The sequence below is a fragment of the Curcuma longa genome, chromosome 1 (assembly GCF_044706935.1).
Source record: "Curcuma longa cultivar G26 ecotype Majalengka, Jawa Barat chromosome 1, ITB_CL_G26_1.1, whole genome shotgun sequence".
NCBI lineage: Eukaryota > Viridiplantae > Streptophyta > Magnoliopsida > Zingiberales > Zingiberaceae > Curcuma > Curcuma longa.
Genome location: NC_133861.1, coordinates 26,977,776 through 26,995,216, shown reverse-complemented (window position 1 = coordinate 26,995,216; position 17,441 = coordinate 26,977,776). Strand labels below are relative to the sequence as shown.

Below are 17,441 nucleotides of genomic sequence, written 5' to 3'. Positions count from 1 at the left end.
ATCGCTTCTTGAACTGACTAAAATTTGATTAAATTCACCTTGTTTCATGGAGTTGTGTTGATTAACGGTTGTTGCTTGATGTAAAATTAATGGTTGTTCCATGGAAAAGCAATGCCCATTAACGGTTGTGAATGTTTATGAAAGATTGTTGAAACTTAAAAAGTTAACAATGAAGAGTTACAATGATGGGTTGGAACAAAAAAAATATTAGAAAAATGTGTTATGAGTGTTTTTGAGCTTAATCCTTTGGAATTTCTAAACTTTCAATCTACAATGAGCAAAATTAACGGTTGTTGCTTGATGTAAAATTAATTACGCACATGGAGTTGTGTTGAAGCTTGTTTCAGACCATTTATTTAGCCCAATATTGTTTATTCAATGTTAGATGAATTTGGAAATATAGAAAGAAGATCACAGTCATAATTCACACTGTTTAGTTAAGAACGGTTGGCTTGGCTGCAATTTCACACATTAAGTTCTCCCACCTAATTAAGCTGCTTAGTTGGACAAACCATGGTTAGTGAGGAGGCTAAGTTCATCTAACTTTAATCTATTATTTATCAATTAAATAAATAATAAAATAATTTAAGATAATATCAATTTTAAAACATCCAACAAATTAAGCAACTGTCTAAGTTCATAGACATCGTTAACTATAAGCAAGAGTTTTGTATTGTTGATAAACATTAGTAAATTGATTTGATTAGTTGCATAAATTCACCAAAAAAATATCTCAAGAGTGAGAAAGTTCACAACCCATAACTTGTATCTAATTAATGATACAGGACAAATTAATAAAGGGTTTCACAATAAACACACATTAATGTCATAAAATAACAAATGGATTAGATGATTAACCAAATTAAACACACCAAGAACATATGATTCAAACAAGCATATCAACGTCAATTAAGATCTTCTATTCTTCTTATGCTGCCGCTCGAAGTCGACTGTTACTTGCAACATGTCCAATGAATCATTCAATTTGGCGAAGAGAACTACTTGCATTGTCATCATCTTCTTCTTCTTCTTTTGCCCACTATCGTTCTTTCTTCTTCTTCTTGCCCGTCGTTTCTCTTCTTCTTCTTCTTCTCGCCGTCGTTTCTCGTCTTTTTTCTTCCAGGCATTGTGATAACTGAAATGATAAGCAATTATTAGCCATGCAATTATAATTTGCTAATTGGATAACATTAAATTGGGGATATGAATCTTGGTTTGAATTTCCAACCTTTACACTACACTTTGATAGTCAAACATCCAAATACATTAAAAGAACAAATAAATTTCATAATTTCCCATTTTTTATAATTTTTTTTATTTCAATATGTCTAATGGCTAAGCAAATGGTGCGTGGAATCAATCTTCCATATTACTGTTAAGTTTTGTTGACAAACACATTATATTACTAATCATACAAGTTAGTTAATTTTTATTTAATTATCTAAGTAACAAGTTTATGCAGTAATGGAAACTAACATCTAATAGGTAGAACAAACAAGCTCTGATTGAAGCAATAATATCTAATAGGTAGAACAAATAAGTTTTGATTGAAGCAATAATTAATCCATCAGTTATATATCGTTGGTATGAATAGAAGCATATGAGTAATTAAATGAAATCTACTAGCAGAGGAAGATCACACTCACATTTGCATCTTTGGGCAGTCTTTAATTTTAAGCCTCCTAAGTTTTGTAAATGCTTCTAGGTTGAATGCTAGCACTGGGCAAGCATATAGGTACAATTCATAAAGTGAATCCAATGCTACCAAAGTCGTCAAATTGTTGCAGCTATTAATTGTCATCTTATATAGATTCTTCAAGCTTCGCATACCCTGTGGCAGACACTTTAGCTCTTGGCACCCGACTATCTCTATTATTTTGATGTATTGGAGGTTGTCCCAACTGTAAAATTCAGCAGACCATATTGTCTCATTGTTCAACCACACTCTCATTGTAGCATAGAATCACATAGCATATCTATTTCCTTGAGTTTTGGGCACTGAATTAGTGTCAATTGTTGAAGCTTTGGAAAAAAATCAGGATATTTTCTTTCGGCACAGACCATTTCTCTAGTGCAAGCATTTCTGAGAAAGTGAGCTCTGTCAACTTAGGAAATATGTCGCCATCACCATAAAATGTATCATCTATGTGTGTTATTAAATCCATGCCACTTATTTCAAGTTTCTCAAGATTAGGAAGTTGACCGAGTGATGGTAATGTAGCACACCTCCTGAGATTGATGAGTCTGACTTCAACTAAAGAATCAAAACGAGCAAGTTGTTGTTTACTCATCCAAGTAGGAAATTCCACTCCCTTATAAGAAATGATCTCTAGCCTTTTCAAATGCACGTTGGGTCAAAGAGCTTCGAGTACCTGCAGTGGTGTAGTTGATTCAGAACTCTCATTTGCTTCTTCACCACCCCAATGCAATGACAAGTACCTAAGACTTTGTTGGGCCATCAACATTTCAGTTTGAGTCTCCTCTACTCGTTCTAGGTTCCGTAATCTTATTTCTTGAAGATTTGTTAAAGCTTGCAACTGTGTGAGCCGAAAACCTCCATCTACACCAACAAATATTCCTGACAACTTACGAAGGCCAATTAATTGCTCGATCCCACGGGGAATTTGAGACAAGGATGCACATTTTGCTACGTTGAGGATTCTCAGTGATTTAAAACAGACCAAATCCTCTGGGAGCTTGCTGAGCCAACAACAACCTTCCACATCAAGCACTTCTAAGTTTTTGAGTCTGATTATAGATTTTGGTAACCGCTGAAGTTTGATGCAATAAGCTAATTTCAAAATCTGCAATTTCTTAAGCTGATGGATTCGTTCAGATATCTTTTGAAGCTTTTCACAGTGAAGCAAACTTAAAATTCTCAAATTAGTTAGCTCAAAAAGTGATTTCGGAAGTAATTCCATCTTAAGCTTTGTAAGGTGGAGGTATCTCAAGTTAACCAACTTGCTAACTTCATTGGGTAGGCTTTGGATCATATTAGTTTCTACAACTAACATACGCAAATGTACAAGTCTTACCAACATCTTGTCGAGGAACTTTGATATTGCAATTGCTGCTTTCATGCGTCTTTTTTTGTATACTTGAAGTGTTATTTCCTCATCATCTTCTTGTGTTGTTGCCTCATCTTTTCCTTCTTGTAGAATCAATGCTATCAGCTTCTTGCTCACCTCAACTGGCATGGTCGGCAATCGAAATGGTATCGCTGTAGGATTAATTTTCAAACACAAATAGCGACAACACCTTGGAATAGTAGTTGAATCTTCGGGAACCTTCATATGCAAGTAGACGACCATGCTTTGTAACAGTAATTCTGATAATTCCTCTTCTAATGTAAATTTAGATTTAAAAATCCTTTCATAGAACTCAATCCAACCTAGTTTGAGGCCTTCAGTTGGTATGAGGTATTCAGCGATCAACATGTGTGAGATGACATCATAATCCGTATCAATATCCGCATCAGTATCCGCATCAAGTAGTTGATGGTATTGGAGTAATCGTACGATGAGAAATGGAAAATTCATAACCATATAAATATATTCTGATAAATTGGGTAGGTGATGTGCTGCCAGAATATTATGGTTTAACGATCCAAAAAACTTTGCCCCAAAAGTGTTTTGGAAGTGTTGCTTAGCAAATTGCTTCGATGGGATTGTTGTCGTTACTGCATGTCTCTTGAATAATTCTAGCCATGCATCCATGGATAAGGGCTTCAAGCAGTATGTTGTAATATCCTTCTCCCCATTTAGAAAACCCATATCACTTACTTTCTTCTTCTTCTTCTTTGAGGATGACTAAGATTGCACTTCCTGGCCCGCCCACACGCAACAGGATGTGCTTCAACTCATTCCACTCTTGTTGCATCAAACGAGCCAAATCTTGAATATGAAGCACCAACAAATATCTACTCCCATCGAGTTGTTCATTAATATATTCCCACATGGCTTGTAGCGGCAGCTCTAGATGTAATTTCTGATCACAATATTCTTCCTTGTTTATGGACCTTACAAATTCATTTCCGATTATATTAATCATCTTGAATGTCGAAACCAGGGTAGATCCACCCAAATGCGATGATGAAATTGTTGCCGAACCCAAGTGTGGTGGTAGATCATATGCGCCAAGGTCGTCTTCCCAACCCCTGGTTTGCCATATATGACAATGACAAACGGGTTGTTATCATCGTCGTCGTCATCGTCGGATGGTACTAGTTGTTGTTGTTGTTGTTGAAAGATTGTGATGAGTTGCTCTAGATCTTCCTCTCTACCCACCACCTCATTTTTTAGGACAATTGAGTAGTCTTCTCGGAGTGGGTTCATAGAAGCCATAGGGTCCCTCAGAAGACCCATTGCAGATCCTCTCAGCACAAGAGAATTCAAGTGGCACAACATCTCTTTCAGCTCTACTAAAATAACATGGCGAAAGTGCACCTGTTGGGTGTTGGTGTTGCCCTCAATGGAACGATGCAAACTTGCTTCCCAATCCATGATTCGACTGAGCAACTCTCCCACATCTATAACTGCTGCAGCCACATCTGTCTTCCAATCTGCAAATTCTACAGGCACATCTAACTCCAGATCAAATATTTGCTCCTCCTTCTGCAAATATTTGTTATACAACATTCTCATCTCAGGGATAACGATCATTGAATTGATAGCCCAAAGGCTATCGCAAACCATGTCCAAGTGGTTTTGGATACACAGCAAGCGGCCTTGTGCCATCACAGCAGGCGATGGTAGCACCTCCAGCAATAGATGCTTCAATTCCAAGGACACCGCCATGAATGAGTTTCTTCAACCTCGTATGTGTTTTTGCTAGTGAATGAGTTTATGGAATGGGGAAAGATTGGGAGAGAGTGGCAATGAACCAAATTAATTTTGATATGTACATGCACCACCATGAAGCAAACTACTTTCTTACCATCGATCATCAGCATCTTTCATTTGCCATGGCCACAAGCAAAGCAAAGTATATATATATATATTCTTTTCTTTTGCTCTGCTCATGGAGTAGAATACTACTTTGCTTTGCTTTGCTTGTGGCCTTAATTAATCATCTCACGCAAGCTGCAATATAATCCACATGAAATTCGTTCGTAAACTTAATTGTCAATGGAAAATTCAATTTTCTTTAGAGTTAAACTAAAATCTTTGTCATATTTAGTTTACGTACGTATTTAATTTATTTTCTTTTCTTTTACTAAAGTAAAAGGTTTTATTTAGAATTGAAGCTAGCTAGGCTTGTAATTAAGATGATACTTACATCCTTAACGTCAAGCTTTGGCTAGCTTTTTCTCTACTTTCTTTTTCTATTTCTTCTGCTAAAGTAAAAGTAATTGGTCGAAGCTCTTTCATTCTTTGACCAAAAGTATTTAGATATATATCATGCTTCCTCTCTAACAATATCAATGGTGTCATAGCAGCTCATAGATATATATGAAAATATATATGTAGATGAAAAACTTAAGTGAATGACATCGTCATGAGCTTTTGGTCATTGTCGGACTAAAATAGTGAGGGAAATTAATTTCATCGCTATATTAATGATGAAAAATTAATTTTATTATTATTTTAATGGTAAAAATTAATTTTCATCATTAAATTAATAAAATAAATATCTCAATAGAAATACATAAATAATTCTATAATTAATTTTTTAAAAATATAAAATTTTATACAGATATTACTTAAGTCAAATACTATCAAAAAAATAATTTTTTTAATAAAATATATCTTATTTTTAAAAAATGACACAAAATTAACTTTAATAACAAATATATAGTTTCAAATTTAATTGATTTTAAAAAAATTCCTTAGATCATCTTGTAAGCTTGATTAATATATTGGATTTCACCATATATTAAGGGTTAATAGAATTTTTTTAATAATGTTTAATATAAATTTACATGATTATATCTACAAATAATTATTTTAGAAAGAAATTATTCAACGGAAAATAAAAAAATATTCTTAATTATCTATACAGTAAGAACACTCCTCTTTTAAACATTATCAAAATAGTCTTATATTTATTATTTTAAAATAGTTGGATTAAAATTATTCTACTTTGAAGTTATCTTAATTAAAAAAGTTATTCCACCTTAGAGTTGTTTTGACCAAAACTGTTAAGCTAATGTAAGATAGGCAAATCGATCGATGATTTATATTCATGGGATTGATTGATTGAGAATGAAGAGATATTTTAATTAGAAAATTATAAGTGAAGCGTTTAATAATTTTTTTAAAAAATACCATATATAAATAATTAGGTGCATTTTTTAAATTTATTCTTTTATATGTGAGCATCATCTTGAACATCAAATGTAAAAAAATTATTTTTTTTTTATTTTCATTTTTAAAAAAATTAAATATTAAACTATAAACTCTAAATCTTAAACTTTAAATTTTAAAATCAAAATCTTAAAAAAATAATTTTTTTTTACACTTAATGTTCACCATAATACTCATAAATAGTACTTAATATATAAAAATTCTATATATAAATATAAAATATTTGTGTTCTTGTACTGAGGAAACACAAAAACTCTATTAAATAGACTATCGATGAGGACTATCCAAATGTTTTAGACACTAAATTATAAATTATGATAAATGATATTAAAGTGGGTGTTCATCAACTTTGCCATGTACATAAATTTGATTCTAAATTATGCATTAATAATCTAATTATTAAGTAATCAATTTATCATTTCTATGGCTCTCCTATTCTGGTGTCGGAGCTAGAGTAGCTTGCTTCTTCCGTTCTGGATCGTGATGCTCTCCCTCGAAGCTGAACCCTCCTGATGCAGGTGTCATGGATAATGTGGCTCACTCTGATGTGAAGGTCAAGATTCGAGTGAATGTCAAGGTCCGGGCTGACCTAGCAAGACGAGTCAACATGAACCTAAGATAAACGATCCAATCAGGGAAAGATAGCTGTCACATTTGGCTCAAACCGGATTGTGGGCTCAGCATGGATTCAGTCCTAGACCCCACTTGGACCACCAAAACCATCTTGTCTCGGTCGCCTCAACCCTGCATCTCGTCTAGACCATATCTGGTGTCTTGTCTTGACCGTCTCGGTCTCAAGTCTCATATAGGCTTTTTTGGCCTTGAGTCTTAGCCATCTCGACCTCAAGTCTCGTCTCAGCTTTCTCATCCTCGAGTCTCGTCTCGGCTTTCTCGGTCTCGAGTCTCATCTCGGCCGACTCGACCTTAAGTCTCGTCTTGACCATATCTGGCGTCTCATTCCGGCTGTCTCGACCTTGAGTCTCATCTCGGCTTGCTCGACCTCAAGTCTTGTCTCAGTTTTCTCAGCCTCGAGTCTCGTCTCATACTCAACCTCAACTCTCGTCTCGACCTCGAGTCTCCTCTCGACCATATTTGGCATCTCGTCCCGGTCGTCTCAGTCTCTCGTCTTCGACCTCGAGTCTCCTCTCGACCATATTTGGCATCTCGTCCCGGTCGTCTCGGTCTCGAGTCTCGTTTTCTTGGCCTTGAGTATCCGCCGTCTTGACCTCGAGTTTCATCTTAGTCGTCTCGGCCTCGAGTCTCATTCAAGCTACTCAACTTTCTCCATCCTGAGCTTCACTTTTACGTCTTCTGTGAACCGCTATCTTACATAGCCTACTAAAGGAGAACGCGAATATTCTCACAGACATGCGGCAGCCCTAAATGAACTGGCAGTTATGAGGTTGTTAGACTTGGTGCCCTCGGATACTCCTTTTTCTGCACATAAGGCTACAAGGATATAATTGTCGAATCTAGTCCCCTTACAGGTTACTATAAAGCATTATCCCATCCGATGTGAAGATGCTTGGAGCAGGTTATAAAAAGCCCAGGGCACAGTCTTGTTCCGAGTTCGTCTCTCAAAAACAGTCTTGTTCCGAGTTCGTCTCTCAAAAACTTTTCTAATATCATCTTCTTTTGGATCTACATTCTCTCCTTTTCAAAGAACCCTAACTTGAGCATTGGAATGCCTTGTCGGGACTCCCCGACACGAGTTTAACCTCTTCTTAAAGTGTGTTTCAGGCCCTTATAGTCTCCCTAGTCGATCTCATCCAGGAGGTCGCACACGTTAGACTGTTTTTTGACTGGTGGCTTGACTATCCATAATATTTGACTGGAATAAATTGGCCACGTTAAATTATTCTTATATATATATATATATAAAAATTTTATACTGAGTATTGAGCATCATCGTAAACACCAAGTATAAAAAAAATATTTTTTTATTTTCACTTATTTTAAATTAAATATTAAATTATAAATCCTAAACTTTAAATTCTAAATTTTAAAATCTAAATTAAAAAAAAAAACACTTGATGCACGATGATGCTAACAAACTTTAAATATGCACCTTATGAAATTAGTTTGCATCATGGCACCTTTATCCTTTGACAATCTTCCATATCAATCTCTTCAACAAACAAACAAACAAAATTTTAAAATTTTCTTCATCAAACAGTTCGAATTTCTATCAAGCAACACAAAAAAAAAGTATTTTCAAACCGAGATCGACCTACTTAAACTGGTTCAATCACACAAATCCCACAAATACAAATACTTATGCTCGAACTGGATTCAAAAACCTGCAACAACTGCTGTAACTAACACTCGATCAGGGTTATGCAAACCTCATGAACATTTTATAGAGTGAAGAATCAAATTTACAGACAGTGGAATTGAAGTAGTTTGGATCCAATGACAGCAATAAAGAATCAGTGTGTGTATATTTACCATCTGTATCGTCTGCTATCTTAGTAATCTGTTTGCAAAAAGTGTACAAACAAGAACAATTCCGGTCATTGTCCAAAGTAGTTTATCGTAAACGATCTGTGAGGATCGGCTAATCTCAATTTGATCAGTGTTCAGGAACTGGTCCTGGTTCTTACTAGATGATGTGCTGACATTGACAGACTGAGAACCTGAAGAGAAGAAGGGGAGGACAAGGTTTCAGCATTCTCGCAAAAGAGAAGCAACTGATCATAAAAGCAATAGATAGAAGAATCGTCTGCAATCAGAGACTTACAGTCGTAGCTCCGCCAACCGACACGCTGATTTGCCAAATCATACACCACTATCTTATCCTTTAGAACAAGATCTGCAGAGAAGAACACACATTGTGCTAAACTTTCGATAAACTTAGTTAAAGATAAGAAGTTTCAAGAGCATGTAATTGTCTCTCTTTAGTCTACATGATGAAGTGAATTAAATTGAAGGTTTAGTCCACAAACCTCCTAGAATTGTTACTCCTGACCCATGGTTGTTTTGCAAGCCTAAACACCATATGTCTGTATAATCCTGCAAGTTGAAATCGATGCTACCTATCAGATGCTTGGTGAAGTAGTAATGAACTTGTAGCTGTAACAAAATTACTCGCACGACAAAAAGGATGAAGGCAACTTACAACAATGCCTTGTTTTAATAGATACTCCTCAGGAGTTAATAACATGGATGCGCCGCCCTTAAAGTTCAATGTGATTGAAGGAAATGATTCATGGAGACTGCAATTGAGAGATGCGAGTCAGATTGCTTGAAAGACAAAGAAGCACAGCAGTGTGTTGGAACAACCTGCTGGAAGTTATGAAACACTCATTTCCACTATCAGTGGGGATCGAACGCACTGATGATGAAACAGAAGCAAGCATCTACAAATAGGCACGAGGACTATTAGCAAAGCAGAATTATTATGACAGCAATATAGATAGATCGATAATAGCTTGGCCTCCAAAGCAACAAGTCGACTTACTGCATTGACCAAAGTAACGTAAATCTGTTCAGCAAGGTAAACCAATGTAGTCCCAGAGTCGACAATGGTCCCTTGCAAGTTTGTTGTGGTGAATGCCGATTGATCGATGGATAGTGTCTGATCATTGACAGCAATGCTTTCTAAATAAACATTGTAATGAGGCCTGATGGGCAAACTGAGGCAGTCAGCATGTGCAAAACATCATAGGCAAATTCATAACGAGTATATTTGTCATAAAATAACTAGAACACATCCATAGCACACGTAAAAGTATTACTTCGAGAATGCAGAGGCTAATTAGGCAAGAACTTTTGTATAATCTTGAATTTTTAAAAGGTGTGCATTGATTAAGAAAACAAAATGAGATGATTTCCTATATAGTTGAGAAGAAAGGAATTGTTTTAATCATGAGAAAAATGCTTCAAATTCCACTAGTTTTAGTGTGTTTAGAGAAGAATGCAGTTTCTTTTTCCATTAGAAGCATAAAATCTTGTATTGAGAGAACTTACTGTGCTGGAACAAGTGGGGTGTAGGCGATACCCGGTGCCAAAATCTCTCCGAGAACCAATATGCCTCCACCATCGTCTGAACCCTTCAAGCAGTGAGAAAAAACTGGAGGTGCAACACCCATAGCCGACAATTGTGAAATGACGGATAATCCATTCTGTCCAAACCCTAAAATTCCACCAACTGCCTTGTCTGACTTGCTCAGATCTCCGGTCTGAGAGTTGCTACAACTGTACAAAAGCTATTTTTGAATCGGTAAATGTTTGTATTGATTTGCTTATATTAACTCAAAGAGCAAGTGGAAAAGAATTCAATTTAACCAGTGTAGAAAAAGAATGAATAATGAAGAAAGCAAATATCTATCATGAAAATGACATAGAACTAGTAATCTATTAGGGAAACATAGAAAGCCTCACCTACACTCGGTAACCAGTATACTGCATAAATCTATGAAATGAGTACCCTTTCTCACAACATACAAGAACTAAAAGAAGGCAATTTCCTTTTGTCAGACTGAATTGTAATGGGGTTCAATTTTTGTGCAAGAAATATTTTATGGAAAAGGCACGAGTATATGAAGCTAAAATTGTTTTATAAAAGTTTGCACAGTCTAGAGAACCTCTATCTCTTTTAACGGTTATATGCTAAGATCAAAATTTCCTTATATGATCCACTCAAACTGAGCAATGAAATTAAACACACACAGCATAGAGATACACATATAAAGGGCAGTCCAGTGCACATATACTATATATGATGGATATGATCCACTTGAATCACATTGGATCTATTGTATGTAGCCTTATCCTGTATTACAAAAGGTTATTTCCACAAAGATACACATATAAGTAAATGAAATAATAAAGGGTCTTTTTTTTTGCCTTAAACTAGACACATCAATCAATTTAAGTTTGAACAAGTATTTGTACCCGAAAACAATTTGAGTTGAGGAATTCAAAGATTCTGAATTTCCTGTTACTGTATCGAATTGCATAATATCATGCACGTAGAAACCGGCAGTGCCGCTCCCATCACCATACTGGAAGGAGTAACTACAAGCATTTCCTGAAGAACCGATTGCACAAAAGGCCTCGCCATTTTGGATGGCAGAGGTACAAAGTTCATCAAAGCAAGTAATAACTGAAGATGTGGATGATTTGTCAGGTTCATAGAACTCCAGTTGGATCTGCATACCACCAAATGAGAGCTCATGCATACAATCTACCTCAAATGGGTAAAATGCTCGACAAATTATCACTCAAGCAATATAAAACATATCCAGGAAATCATTGGAATAGTCATTGGAATGCAAAATGGCTTACATCCAGTCCACTAGACGTCGGGCAACCATCGCATGGATTGCAAGTTACCCACAAGACATCACTCCCTGTATCAATTTGAACATCGTATTCTTTTGCTGGGTTTCCCAATTTCACACGAGTATAATAAAGCCTAAAGTCAAATGCCCAGATTAGCACAGATGATTTCTCAAATCTTCAACAAGTACCCTGAACTAATTCCATTCACCAAGAGATATAAGGAGAATAGTACGAATGATTCCGTGACAAACAAAATATGGGGGAAACGCAGGTTTCCTGAAGAAGAAATAAGTAATTTTAGCATGGTTCGGATAGAACAACTAGAACACGAAGAACGATATTCAATGAGTGAACATTTAGGAGAACAAAGCATCGAACTGATACGAAGAAGCTACAATGCGTATTTTCAAAGCAAGCCGCCGGAATCCCTCAACAATTTCGAACCATGGGAATGAAAAAAGATATATGCAAAAAGATTCCTTTTGGGGGCAAAAAGAAGGGACTTTCGGCCACGAAAAAGGTTTACATACCCGATTGTGAAGGGATTGGAGGAGCCCTCGACGGGGAAATTCACCAAGCCGGAGGCGGCGAGCAGGGACCGGCCGTGGCGGGCGCGATCGCGGGCAAGGAGATGGCCGAGGTGGACGCCTCGGGAAGGCAGCGACCTGAGGAGTTTCATGCTGGCAGGGAACGCGTCGGCCATGGGGTGGACGGCGACCAAGGCGGCCACGGCGGCAGCAAAGAGGAGGATCACCTGCGGAACCCGCATCTCCCTCCCGCCAACGGCCATCCTCTCTCCTCCTGGACGGTATCAGGCTGCCGCCCAACGTAGAGGAGGAGGAGGGGAAGAAGGAAGGGGATTAAGCCATCGCCATGGCCAATTTGGCAGCATTTATATGCCCTCGTTTCTTCTTCTTCCTTCCTCCCCTTCCCTCGCTATTTACCATTTATAGAGCCTTTTTCTCATTTACTAAACTAAATAAATATTATTTTTCAAAAATAGACAAACAAAATGGGAAGGAAGGATGACGTGGCGTCAAGAGAAGGATATTGTCGGATGACGTGGAGGTCTATGATTAGCGACAAGATTTGACGGAATTTAGGTCATGTCTTTTTCACTACTGAAAAATAATAAGAAATTAAAATTTAAAACGGAAAAATAATTTTTTTAAAATATATATTTTAAAATTTATGTTTTTTAATTAAGAAATTTTTTGTGGTTTGTTTTAAAGTCAAGGCTTAATTTGGCAATTTTGCAACTTTTATTTGTGACAATATTTATTAAATTTATTAATATGGTTGTTAGATTTTATATTGTTGACTTTGACTACTGCAATTAATTAAAGATCACGTGGTTTTATTATTTTATTACAATAAATATAAAAAAAATTGAATTCGTCGTCTCAACTCTCTTACATTGAATCTTATAATCATATGTATGAGAAGGTAAATCAAAAAATTACAGCCTCAAATAATCAACTTCATAATCATCTGTAAAAAGATAAATCAGAAAGTTACAATAAAAAATTGATCACTGTGGGAAGGATATTAGTAATCAACTTTTTTTTTTTGTAAAAGATGAAATCCGTCACTCCACCAGTGGTTCCTACATAGTCGCTTCTACGATCATAAATTACAGTCGAACCCTTTCTTTTTTTTTTTTGTAAGTCTATTTTATTGTAACTAATTTAATTATGCCCGAGACAGTAATCAATTCAATCATCTGGGAGAAGGATGAGCTTCCATCTTTAGTCAATAACACTATGAATTTTAAAAATATTTCCCCATATTTTGCTAAGTTTTAATATTAGAAAATAAATGGAGTAAATTAGAAATCTTGATAGTTTATTTTTAATATGAAAATTTTTAAAAGGGAAAATAATTAATTCCTTGAAAAATGTTTTAAAAATCCATAAAAATAAAAGGATCCGTGAAATAAGAAAAAAGAAGCCATTTTTCTTCTCTCTCTCTCTCTCTCGGTCTCCTCCTCCACCTCCCTCCCACCGCCGTCGCCGAAGCATGACCAGCTCCTCCGCTCCTTCTCGTAAGGTCAGTCCGATCCTCCTCCTCCTCCTTATCTTCACGCTCTCCCTCTCTAATCTGCTTCAATCTCGCTTCTTTCGTGGCTCTTCGCAAAATCCCCCTTCTAAGCGCGACGAATTTGATCGGATCCTTCGCAGGCGCTGAGTAAGATCGCATGCAACAGGCTCCAGAAGGAGATGGTGGAATGGCAGGTCAACCCCCCTTCGGGATTCAAGCACAAGGTCACCGATAACATCCAAAGGTTGGCCCTTTACCCTTGCCGTCACTTTCATCCATCCGATTCTCACTTCCTGGATCAATTTTCACTTTTTACTTGTTCTCCGTGAGCAAAGGTGGGTTATTGAAGTGGTTGGAGCGCCCGGGACGCTGTATGCGAACGAGACGTACCAGCTTCAGGTCGATTTTCCCGAGCATTACCCCATGGAAGCCCCGCAGGTGACGAGTTCTTTACTGTTTGTTTCTTAAATTTGCGCCTTTTCGATTTCTTTTTGAGATTTTTGGTTACTTCGTCTCCATTAGGTCATATTTCTTCATCCTGCGCCTCTTCATCCGCATATCTATAGCAACGGACACATCTGTTTGGGTAAATATCTGTTTGTGTTGATATGAAGATCTTGATCTGATTGAGTATCAGTGATCTTATCATCCTTGCTTCTACTGACAATTTGCATATATATATTCACTATGAAGGTATCTGATTAATTTGTTGGAAGTACATGACCTTTCTCTGAATTTTGCTTGTCTGATGGGCAGTGCTCTTTCTGATTTGTCTACTTAATTCAATTACAAGAGTTCTCTTAAGAATACTTCTGTTTGTTAATTCTCCCACTATTAGATTTCCATTGAGTAATCTCATGTTAAATCACCATCATAATCCACTGTGTTAGTCTGAACTATATGGCTTCAGCTTGAGGAATATCATGTCCATTTCTCTCATTCTACTAATAATAGGAACCATACAGCACAATAAACTGGCATAAAAGGCATTATATGGGGATTGAAACCTGAAATCGAGGATGTGAGAAGATGCCTCTGCCATCTAACACAGCATGCCATGGCATGTTTACTTCTTTTTAGGCTATACATCCTTTTGGTCTAGCATATACTCTTGTGGCTTAAGGAAATTTTCGGATAATTTCAGTTTGTCTCTCTTTTTAATGCACATCTTCCATGTGATAACTGAAAGGAAAAGAAATCTTTGCAAACAAACTTTGTGATACATCCTGTTTGTCAGCTAGTCTATGAGGGAGTTCTACAGTTAGTGATTGAGCATGTAAATATGGAAGTCCAATATTTCTTTTGTCACTGATTTTTTTTTTCTAGTTGCTCAAAGTCCCTTGCAGATACATTCTTCTCACCTTTTTATCAGTTGCAAGGTTCATAGTTTGAAGATTGGTTTCAGAATTCAGTTTGGTACTAGATTGAAGTATAACCGGAGAGATTTGTGGTATTGCACAATTAGTTTAGATTTTTTTTTTTTTTTTGTTAAGAAACGCAACAAGAAACTTATGAATGATAGAAAATCACCAAAATAACAGAGTATAAGGGATAGATACTCCCTCCTTAGGCTTTATGAAGTAAACAATAATTACTTTAGTCTAAAAGGTAATCTGAATTCATTATATCATGCTTGGTTCTTAATCCGTTCTCTACTGAAAATTATTTGATAGACTTGATTGACAATCTGATGCAATTTACTGGGATTATCTGAGATTACCTTAGTAGAGGGGTTTTCACATGTGATTTGGGAATGACATCTTTGTCAATGCTGGTACCTTATATCGAAATGCTTTTTTAACATTTGACCACTTAAATAAATACGACAAACCAGAAGCCATGGACCATCAAAAGTTATGCTGTATATTGAAGTTATTTTGTTCTTAGCTAGTTTCTTTTGCAAAGCTTTACCATGGAGGAAAAAAACCTTCTAAGCTGTATCTATCTACAGATCTTCTCATGTTAATTAGGAGCTTGGGTCAGTAATCTGAAATTTGGTATTAGGCCTGGTCGCTAAAATATAATTGGTTTTAGTTCGAACGATAATAGTGAAGATAGTTTTGAAACAAAACAGTATAGAAAGGTGAAAAGCAAGATGCAGAAAAAATTGTTATTAAAAGAGGGGATTAGAATGTGGTAGAAATAGGAACCAAGAGAAGCATTTGATAGGTTTTATCCTAATATCATGGAGAAGTGCTTCCATGTGAAGGAGCTCAGTAGAAGTACCTTGTCGATAGATGTGTATCTATGTTTCTTTCATACGATATAATTTAGTGATAGTGTCGGAACCTAAAACTTTGTGTTAACATCCATATCTTGCTAATAACGCTGTAACTTGTAACTCCATTGAATCATTGCTGTGAAACCTTTTAACTTGTACTATGTTCCTGTATCCATGAAACACAGGGAACATTTTGCAGTTTGTATTTTGTCGAGAATTACTCACTTGATGTTTCCGATGGCAGATATACTTTACGACTCTTGGTCACCGGCAATGACGGTGAGCTCTATTTGCATCAGCATCTTATCCATGTTATCAAGCTCACCGGCAAAGGTATATCTACACATCCCTGTGTATCCATGACCACCGTCATACCGATATCTATACCGAATTATGAACGAACACTTTCTTTTACGTGGCAGCAATGCCCTGCCGATAACGACCGGTACGTGAAGAACTGTAGGAACGGTCGGTCTCCTAAAGAGACAAGATGGTGGTTCCATGACGACAAGGTATGATTGCTCGTGATGCTGCTTCATTCCCATGCTAGAAACCCTTGCCCGCCATTCGACATTGCCTTGAGAGAGCAGGAAGATCAAATCATGCAAGGTATCTTTAAAGAAAACTAAAAGTAATAAGCATGAATCTTGATATACCACTAGAGAAGCACTTGGAACTCTTTAGGTCAAATATGTATATAGTTGATCTCCATGACAGTGGGCATGCCACCCATGTTTCCAGTAAGTCATGAGTTAAATGACAATATATAAACCTGATTATGAACCATAATCACGCTCTCATACTTCATTTAAACAGGTCAGATCAGATTTTTATCAAATGATAGTGCATGAAATAGGAAGATTATTAATTTTTTTCTTCTAAACATTCTCAATATTTTTTGAATTTATTATATATTTTCATTTGAAACTCATCACTCAAGCTTACTTTTTTCAAATAAAAGAAATCTTTCCTAAAATTTTAAAAACATTAAATGCATCAACAAATTGAAAAATTATCATTTTATTCTCCAACTACTAGAGTTGTTAAGTAAGGTAGTAGTGACTGAATGAGAACTTAGTTTACAATTTACAAATCTAGTTTAGTTTACAATTTACAAATCTAGAGTCGTTTACAATTCTAGAGATATGTCAACACTTAGTGATGTCATAGTGTTAGTTTAAGGTATTTTTCTCAAACAATCTGGGTTCAAAATTCACACAGTGTATGCATGTGACGTTTGAACAACTAGTGGCATTGGGATGGTATGTCAAGAGTCACTTTATTTATTGAATTTACTTGGTAGATAGAATATGAGATCGGACCCTCTATTTCAGGATTAATCGATATAAATTGAATATCTAGTTGATGAAAGTAAAATGATCTACTTTTAAACTTGTTAGGGGCATTTTAAAATAAATATATAAATTTGTAAACATGAAGTCATAATGTTAGTTTAGAGTGTTTTTCTCAAGCAATCATCATTCAAAATTTACGTAGTACATACATGTGACCATTGCATAACTAATGACGTTGAAATGTCACATTAGAAGTTACTCTACTTTTTGAATTTACTTAGTAGGTAGAATATG

General features: G+C 36.1%; 2 protein-coding genes and 1 pseudogene across 2 annotated transcripts; 1 reads left to right on the top strand and 2 right to left on the bottom strand.

The window, feature by feature from the left end:
• Window positions 1–909: 909 nt before the first annotated feature.
• Window positions 910–4,796, bottom strand: LOC141827125 (disease resistance protein RGA2-like; annotated as a pseudogene).
• A 3,860-nt stretch (window positions 4,797–8,656) lies between these two features.
• On the bottom strand, window positions 8,657–12,509 carry LOC141837222 (aspartic proteinase 36-like). The gene is made up of 10 exons (XM_074724668.1): window positions 12,122–12,509; window positions 11,595–11,724; window positions 11,202–11,458; window positions 10,275–10,502; window positions 9,766–9,928; window positions 9,588–9,664; window positions 9,424–9,520; window positions 9,251–9,317; window positions 9,046–9,117; window positions 8,657–8,941 (listed from the first exon to the last, which is right to left on the bottom strand). Exons 1-10 carry the CDS (start codon window positions 12,379–12,381, stop codon window positions 8,769–8,771), a joined length of 1,524 nt encoding a protein of 507 aa, XP_074580769.1. The 5' UTR covers window positions 12,382–12,509; the 3' UTR covers window positions 8,657–8,768.
• Window positions 12,510–13,542: 1,033 nt separating this feature from the next.
• On the top strand, window positions 13,543–16,641 carry LOC141831787 (putative ubiquitin-conjugating enzyme E2 16). The gene is made up of 6 exons (XM_074719193.1): window positions 13,543–13,640; window positions 13,772–13,875; window positions 13,967–14,069; window positions 14,154–14,217; window positions 16,097–16,185; window positions 16,275–16,641. The coding sequence occupies exons 1-6, from the start codon at window positions 13,611–13,613 to the stop codon at window positions 16,368–16,370; spliced, it is 486 nt and encodes a 161-aa protein (XP_074575294.1). The 5' UTR covers window positions 13,543–13,610; the 3' UTR covers window positions 16,371–16,641.
• Window positions 16,642–17,441: the final 800 nt, after the last annotated feature.

What these genes read in the sequence shown, in the direction of transcription:
- LOC141837222 (XM_074724668.1), bottom strand. Translation starts at nt 12,381, where the DNA reads ATGGCCGTTGGCGGGAGGGAGATGCGGGTTCCGCAGGTGATCCTCCTC. An exon ending in TCAACTCAAATTGTTTTCGG is followed by an intron (nt 10,503 to 11,201) that starts GTACAAATACTT and finishes GCTTTTGTACAG; the next exon opens with TTGTAGCAACTCTCAGACCG. An exon ending in TGTTTCATAACTTCCAGCAG is followed by an intron (nt 9,521 to 9,587) that starts GTTGTTCCAACA and finishes TCTCAATTGCAG; the next exon opens with TCTCCATGAATCATTTCCTT.
- LOC141831787 (XM_074719193.1), top strand. Translation starts at nt 13,611, where the DNA reads ATGACCAGCTCCTCCGCTCCTTCTCGTAAG. An exon ending in CCTCCGCTCCTTCTCGTAAG is followed by an intron (nt 13,641 to 13,771) that starts GTCAGTCCGATC and finishes GATCCTTCGCAG; the next exon opens with GCGCTGAGTAAGATCGCATG. An exon ending in CAACGGACACATCTGTTTGG is followed by an intron (nt 14,218 to 16,096) that starts GTAAATATCTGT and finishes TTCCGATGGCAG; the next exon opens with ATATACTTTACGACTCTTGG.